The following is an 8,637-nucleotide window of genomic DNA, read 5'->3' as shown; positions in this document are numbered from 1 at the left end:
TTCCAGGAGATCCCAGGGTTAGTTCCTGCCCAGTGGTGGGTGAAGCCATGTCCTGGAGCTAGTGATGACCTACCCATAGGCAGAGCGATGTCCTGAGTTCTTCCTGCAGGGCCCAGGGTGTCCCAGAGCTGTTATTGGATGGGACTGGCTCCTGACACCCCTGGTTGTGCGGTCTGGGGTGTTCTGAAGCTTGTGTTGGCCTGCTGGTGGGCAGAGCCAGGGCCCAGCCAGTCCCAGGGCTGGGGCTGGACTGTTGGTGGGTGGGCTGGGTCCACAGGCTGTGGGGCTGCAGTTGTCCTGGGGCTGGTGTCTGCCCTCTGGTCTGTGAGACTGATCCCAAGGCTAGAGCAGGCTCATTGGTGAGTGAGGCCAGGGATTCTGTGGTTGGTGCCTGCCCACTGGTACGTGGATCTGGATACTAGTGTCTCTGGTTGCAGGGCCCTGGGGTCCCAGGTCTAGGCCTGCACACTGGTGTGTGGGGACAAGTTCCTCGGCCCTCTGGTGGCAGGGTCATGTTCAGGGGAGGCTGTGGGCTCAGTGAGTCTTAAGGCAGCTTCTATGCTGGTGTGTGTGTGCAGGGGGCTTTGTCCCTGCTTACTGAGTTGTCCCAGTGTTGGTGACTATAGACTGGTGCATGGGGGCAGGGCTGGGTCCTGAGGCTTATGAGCTAGAGGGAAGATTCCAAGTTGGCGCTTGCCAGCACCAGTGTCCACGTGGTAGAATGAGCTCCCTCAAATGGCTGCCCCAGTGTCTATGTCCCTAGGGTGAGTTCAGTTGCCTCCTGCCTTTCTAGTAAACTCTCTAAGATAAGCAGGTTAGGTCTCACCCAGGCTCCTTTCAAACCACTGCTTCTGCACTGGGTCCCAGAGTGTATGAGATTTTGTGCATGCCCTTTAAAAGTGCAGTCTTTTTATGTTTCTCAACCTTGGAGAAGTGGCCCTCTGTAGGAGATGTCCTATGCATTCCAGCAGTATACTCCCCTCTTGTCACCCAATGGCTAGGGACCAGCTGGTCCCAGGATAGTGTCTGGCCTGCATTTGTGGACTCTGTCTGCAGCCTGTAGGACTTTAGTTTTCTTGCTTCTGGTGTCTGCCCCCTGGTGGTTGAGGCTGGTCTGGTCTAGAGACTTGTGCAGGCTTCTAAGCAGGAGGGGCTGGTGCCTGCCCCCAAGGGGCTGGAGTTGGCCTTGGTCTTCTGGTGGGCAGGCCCATGTCTAGGGGGCGTGTCTAGAGGTGTCTGTGGGCTCAGGAAGTCTTTAGGAGCCTGTCTGCTGATGGTTGGGGCTGTGTCCCCACTCAGGTTGTTGTTTGGCCTGAGGCATTCCAGCACTAGAGCATACAGGTTGTTGGGTGGGGCCAAGTCTTGGTGCTAATGACCCAAGCAAGATGTCTCCCTCCAGTGAGAGTTCATATAGATGAACACTCCCCCATATCTCTGCCATCAGTGTCTATGTCCCCATGGTGGGCAACAGCTGCCCCCCACCTCTCCAGGAGATGCTTCAAGACCGGCAAGTAGGTCTGGCCCAGGCACCTATCAAATTACTGCTTTTGCCCTTGGTCCTGGTATGCATGAGATTTTGTGTGTGCCCTTTAGGAGTGAAGTCTCTATTTCCCCCAATCCTGTGGAGCTCCTGCAATTAAGCCCTGCTGGCCTTCAAAACTGAATGCTCGGGGCTTCCCTGGTGGCGCAGTGGTTCAGAGTCCGCCTGCCGATGCAGGGGACACGGGTTCGTGCCCCGGTCTGGGAAGATCCCACATGCCGCAGAGCGGCTAGGCCCGTGAGCCATGGCTGCTGAGCCTGCGCGTCCGGAGCCTGTGCTCCGCAATGGGAGAGGCCACAACAGTGAGAGGCCCGCGTACCGCAAAAACAAAAACAAAAAACAAAAAAACCCCCAAAAAACCAAAACAAAACTGAATGCTCTGGGAATCCTCTTCACAGTGCTGGAACCCCAGGCTGGGGCTCAGAGCTCTCTCTCCTGTGGGAGAACCTCTGTAATATAATTATTCTCCAGTTTGTGGATCACCCACGCTGGGGGGATGAGATTTGATTATATCATGAGTCTGCCCCTCCTACCAGTCTCATTGTGGTTCCTTCTTTATGTCTTTAACTGTAGAGGATATTTTCTGGTAGGTTTCGGTCTTTTTAAATGTTACTTTCTGGTAGGTTTCAGTCTTTTTAAATGATGGTTGTTCTGCAGATTTTTGTTATTTTTGTGTGCTCCTGAGAGGAGGTGAGTTTAGGGTCCTTTTACTCTGCCATCTTGGCTGCTGTCCCTCTGTACCTTTCTAGTAAGCTTTTAAATGAGGAAGTGTGAGTTTTCCAACTTTTTCAAGATTGATAGTCTAGGTCCCTTGAATTTCTGTATGAATTTTAGAGACCATGTTGTCAATTTATGCAAATAAGCTAGCTGAGATTTTGGTAGGGATTGCATTTAATCTGTAGATGCATTTGGGGAGAATTACCTTAAGTCTTCCAATCCATGAATATTGTCTTCTTTGTTTCCTTTCAACCATGTTTTGTAGTTTTCAGAGTATGAGATTTTCACTTCTTTTGTTAAATTTATACCTAAGAATTTTATTCTTTTTGATTCTACTGCCTATGGAGTTCGTTCTTTTTATTTTAAACCACTGTATTAAGGTATGATTGACATGCAAAAGCTGTACATAGTCTGTACAATTTGATGAGTGGGAATAAGTATAAACTCATGAAACTATCACCATCATTAAGGCCATAATCATATTCAACAACTTCCAAAGTTTCCTCCCACCCTTATTATCATTTTCTTGTGCTTATTCCTGATTCTAGTAATTTGAGCCCTTTTTTTCCTGAATTAATTTAGCTCAAACTTTGTCAATTTTGTAGATTTTTCAAAGTCAAAATTTTAGGTGCATTGATTGTATTGTTTTTCTATTTTCATTAATTTCTGCTCTAATTTTTATTTCCTTCAATCTGTCTGCTTTGGCTTTAGTTTGCTCCACTTTTCCCAGTATTTATAGGTGGAAGGTTAGGATATTAATTTCAGGTTTTTCTTTTTAATGTAGCTGCTTGCAGATAAAAATTTCCTTCTGACGACTACTTTAGTTACATCTCATAAATTTTGCTACATTCTTCTCATTTCCATTCACCTCAAAGAATTTTTCTAATTTCCCTTGTGATTTATTCTTTGATCCAGTACTTATTTAGGAGTTTAATTTCCACATAATTGTAAATTCCCCAAATTTGTTATTCCTTCCTAATTTCAGTTCGCTGTGGTCACAGAGCATACTTTGTGTGATTTCAATACTTCTAAATCCATTGAGGCTTGCTTTTTGACCTTCCATCTAATCTATACTGCAGAATGTTCCATGTGCACTTCAGAAGAATGTAAAGATTCTGCTGTTGCTCAAAGTGTCCTGCAGATGTCTGTTAGGCCTAATTGGTTTACCATGTCATTGAAGTCTTCTGTTCTCTTGTTGATCTTATGCCTCATTGTTCTATCCATTATTGAAAGTGAAGCATTGAATTTTCTGTTACTGTTGAATTACCTTTTTTTCCCTTCAAGCCTGTCAGTTTTGCTTCATGAATTTTGGGAATATGCCAGTAGGTACACCCATGTTAATAATTATTATACATTCCTGATAAATTGACATTTTATCATCTTTCCTACTAATACATTTTTTTGTTTTAAAGTCTATTTTGTCTGATATTAGTATAGCCACTCCATGTTTCTTATGGTTGCTATTTACATATATTTTTCTGTCCTTTTACTTTCAACCTATTTGCATATTTGAATGAAAGTGTCTTGTAGGCAACACACAGTTGGATCTTGTTTTCTTGTCTATTTTTGTCTTTTGGATTATTTAATCCAGTCACACTTAACATAATTATTGATGTAGTTGAATTATACGAGTTGAACTTATTTCTGCCATTTTTGTTTTCTAAATATCTTGTCTTTTTTATTGCATTTAATAATTGCTTTATACTTTATTGCTCTACTTCTGCTTCTTTTGTATTACACAAATATTTTCTAGTATAACATTTTAATTCCATTTTCTACTTATTTTGAGTTACTTCCTTAATGGCTTCACAAGGGCTTATATATACCTTATCAGAATATACAACAGATTTATACCAACCCAGTTTCAATGAAATGTAGTATCTTCTCCTATATAGCTCTATTCTCTTCCTCTTTTTGTGCTTTGTTATGTATGTTACACCTATTTTATAATTGCAACTATGTTTTTATAGTTGTTTTATATAACTTAAAGTCTAAGGAGAGCAAATATAGTTACATTTTCATATTTATTTTCATTATTATTTTTGTCACTTGTTCCTATGATTTCAAGTTACTGTCTCCTGTTACTACCTTGCTTCCATACAGCTTTGCTTTCACCCACCTTTGTGCTGATATTGAGAAATATTACATTTTATGGTTTACTCCCAATAATACAATTATACACATTGTTTTATATATTTGCTTTTTTAATCAGCTAAGGGATGAAAGGAAAAGAAATATGTATTTACATTCTTTTATAATTACCGGTGTTTTTTTCTTCTCATGTGTATTCAAATTACTCTCTAGGGTCACCTTCTGAAAGGATCTGAAGCCTTAAGAATTTCCTTCAGCCTTTGTTGTAAGGTGGGTCTGGTAGGAACACATTTTCTCAGTTACCTGGGAATGACTTGATTTTGGTTTCATGTTTAAAAGATAGTTTTGTGGGATATAAGATTCTTAGCTATTTTTTTTTGAGTACTCTGTCAGCCCACTGCTTCTAGTCTCCTTTGTTTTGCATTTATGCTGAGGGATAATTTTGTTGGATGTAGAATTCTTGATTTACTGTTCCTTTTCTTCCTGTACCTAAAGTATGTCTTTCACTGCCTTCTGGTCTCCATTATTTCTGAGGAGAAGTCAACTGTTAGTTATATTGTTGCTTTATATGAAATAAATCATATTTTCTTACTGCTTTCAAGATTTTCCCAACAGTTTGACTGTAAAGTGTGTAGGTGTGGTTCTCTTTGTGCTTATCCTGGGTTTTACTGAAGTTCTTGAATCTGTAGGTTAATCTTTTTCATCAAATTTAGGAAGTTTTCAGCTATTATTTCCCCCAATATTTCTTATGTCCTCCCCTCCTCCACAGACTCCTATTACATGTATTGACATGCTTGATGTCCCACGGATTTCAGTATAAATCTTGCCTATAACAAAATGGGGCCCTCTCTTTACATTTACATTTTTTTCTGATTCCATTTAATTTTAAAAACTTAGTTCACTGGCTATTAGTTAAGAATTAGGTATTATAGTCTAAGGTATATATTAAGTATAAGTATATATTCTATATACTAAGGAGAATAGTATTTAAATCTTTGTTCTGAATACAGAGGAACATAAGAGATGACAAAAGTGAAATAGTAATAAGTGAACTGATATGAAATGGAAGAAAACTGTTTCCAGTTATAAAATAAGAATTCTCTTCATAAATAATAACTAAAAAGGGAAAATGAGAGAGTGACAGTGGAACAGTAGTGTTCCTCTTGAGACAATGTTTATAAAACCTTAATATAATCTTTAATGAAAAAGTCATATGCATTATATAAAAAGGGGTCATTATGAGTGATGTGGAGATACATATGCATTCTTAAAAATACCACATCCTTCATACAGATTTAAAATATTTTTTAGCTACATTTATGAGCATTTCAAAAGAATGGCGCTATATCAACTAAAGGACAACCAATAAATATAATTAGTTCTTCATCAACACAGTAAGGTTAACAACAATATTAAAATACTTTCCCTCATATAGTCAAAATACTAATCTTAATTTTCATTAACATATTTGTAGGCAAATGTGTAATTAACAAACAATGTATAGCACAGAAACGAGAAAAAGTGTTTTAAGTTTAGTTATTTTGATAGGTTTTTCTAATACACATATTGTCAACAATTTATTATAAAAAAAACTACATATACAATTAATAAATACTTGATCAAGTCTTTTAAAATATAATCAGAATGAAATGTGTAGAAAGAGACATTTCAAAGTCATAGCAGTTACTACTATCACAATATTTAATCATTTTTACAATAGGTCTGCTGGGTCATTTCAATTCAATCCATTCTCAGAACCATTACATTTCTTGCTGAATTTGATTTAGAGCAAAAGCAAGTTGCTTAATTTTTATTTCCATTGCTTTTTTGTTCTTGCATGTTTCTTCCAGAAGTCCACGCATTTCTTCTTCAACTTGATGAACCTAAATCAACATATAAATTTTATAACATTTACATTTCTTAATGAAAATGTATTTTAAAAAATGCAAAAAGTGAAAAATTTATTCTTATACATTTTGTATTTTGTGATGTTCATTTAAAGCACAGAGGTTAATAAAATGTTAACTTGGTCAAATACTAATAGGGAAAATGTTATACTTTATACAAAGTACTTACATGTGTATTTTCCATTTATTTCTCATAGGTTCTTGTGATGAATAATACATGGTAATTTATTTTACCTCTATTTTATAATTTAGAAAACTTGTTCAAGTTGTGTAGCTTCTCAGTAGCATATTTGGATGATACCCAGTCTTCTGACTTAATCTTTCCACTGTCCTGTGCTGATTAGGAATGCTGAATCATGAATTTGACTTACCCTTATAGACTTTAAAAACTGAAACAACCTCCGTTTCCAAAGAAACTCTTTAATTTAAATACTGCATTTCTAAAATTGCTGGTGGTGGTTATAAATTACCATCTTTTTGAGAGATCATTTTATGATTTTATTAACCTACATTCTCCTAGGATTCAATGTATTTGATGCTACTGATTTCTGCTTGAAACTCTCTCTCCTATCATACAACATTCCTGAGAGTACTACCAATATCATCATCCCTTTCTGTTTACTCCCCTCTTCCTAATCTCTAATACAGACTTCCTAATTTTTTTCCCTTTGAAAACTAACATTTTTCCTAATTTAAATGATCACCTCTATGATCATTACAATTTTACTCTATTACAATTTTTTTTTCATGATTACCACATTTAAGCTTTGGTGAAATTTTTCTATTCTCTAACAAACACCTCCCTTTGATATTACATCATATTGGCAAGATGTCCATAATCAAACACAGTATTTTCCTTTTAGCTAAAGGCCTAATTTTATACTTTATTTAGTAATACCTAATGTACTCTTGTTCAACAATCAGTAGATTTTAAATAAAATATCTGAAACATCTGTTAACTTGAAATGAAATAAAGAACTAAATTTTGAACAAGTTATATTTCCTTATTCATTGTGATTATTTCCAAAGACCTAAATCCCTCTTTCTGGTTACATAGACTCCTGATGCTAATGTCATTTAATTATACAACCTTGATTATAATATATGAAGTATTACTTTCCTTTTCTACTAACTCTTTTCCTTTTCCAGTTGCTGATTTCTGAATCTCCAGTCTTAAAGATATCTGTTTCTTATTATTACTTCAAAATCAGGGAAAAATGGAAATTCATAACTGTCTGCTCATCCAGTGGATTTTAACAGAGGGGTCATATCAGAAGCACCTGTTGAGAAAAATACCTGGGTCTGATCCCAGTCTTAGTGAATGAAAGTCTGAGGGGGAAGCACATGCATATGTATTATTAAAAAGCTCTGCAGGTAATTCTGATGTTTGCCTCTGATTTATTATCATCCTAACCCATTCCTTTGTCAATGATATTAAAATGAGAAACTTGATAGTTTTGAACCCTAATTGATAATAAAACACTCCTTGAGAACTTGTCCTAGGTAGTGATGGATTGTATTTAATACATTCACATTCTCATCTTGCCTATGCGTAACCAAAAGGGCTTCCAGCTGAAATTGGCTAGGGATACAGAAATTTTTATGCAGAGTTCATGGAGTAGGTGCACATCAGAATCAAACTTATAATCTTGGTTTCATTAAAATTATATTCTACAACTAATCTAAGTATTACTGACATTTTGGTCTGGCTTCATAACTGTACTGGCAATTTTCTTCATATCTATTTGGTTATTAAATCATGCTTCCTTTTTTCTTTTATCATTGTAAAGATCCAATTTACTTAGCTATAACAATTTAATACTGATTATCAGTGAATTTTACTTACAGTACCTTTAAATTTGCAGAATCAATACATTTCTGCTTTTCACTTGCCAGCTGGATTATTTCAGCTTGATGAGCTTCAACAATTGCAACAACTTGTTTTTTAAAGGCATCATCCATACTGTGAAGCTTTTCTATTGCATCCCTTAAAAACAAAACAAACCCACATATCTACTGGGACATATAAAAATTAGGCTGCTTTTTGTCTTTTTAGATGGAAGCTCTTGCATTCATATTTTAATGGAAGCATAACTCCATTAAACAGCAAAGGGCTATCTTGGGTAACTAAAGATATAAGTAGTTCACCATCCAACAGAATCTTAGTAACAGAAGAGAGTAAGGTAACATCAATGGAAGTTTGTTACACTATTACCCTATGAAAGTTAGAGTACATTGGTTCTCATTTATTTTGAGTCTAAGAATGTGGTTTATAAGCACCTTCATAGACGCTACTATCAATCTTTTTTTCCTTCATGTATTAGCAGTGTGATAATAATTTGAGGTATATACACTATAGGAAGGTTCAAGTTTGTAAGCATA

At 37.0% G+C, this 8,637-nt stretch overlaps 1 protein-coding gene across 2 annotated transcripts in view; it reads right to left on the bottom strand.

Annotated features, from left to right (window-relative positions):
* Positions 1-6,073: 6,073 nt before the first annotated feature.
* The window catches only part of LRRCC1 (leucine rich repeat and coiled-coil centrosomal protein 1), a gene marked incomplete at its 5' end in the record, with an annotated part of 33,280 nt that continues 30,716 nt past the window's right edge, over positions 6,074-8,637 (bottom strand). For both annotated transcript variants that reach the window (XM_079722239.1, XM_079722240.1), the window contains 2 exons: positions 6,074-6,231; positions 8,107-8,242. In XM_079722239.1, coding sequence (XP_079578365.1) covers positions 6,109-6,231; positions 8,107-8,242 — 259 coding nt within the window. In that variant the 3' untranslated portion in view covers positions 6,074-6,108. The remainder of the gene's footprint in view (positions 6,232-8,106; positions 8,243-8,637) is intronic.

The sequence above is a fragment of the Hyperoodon ampullatus genome, assembly GCF_949752795.1.
Source record: "Hyperoodon ampullatus genome assembly, chromosome: 17".
Lineage (NCBI taxonomy): Eukaryota > Metazoa > Chordata > Mammalia > Artiodactyla > Ziphiidae > Hyperoodon > Hyperoodon ampullatus.
Note: the sequence above shows the minus strand (reverse complement) of the source record. Positions and strands in the feature narration are given on the sequence as shown.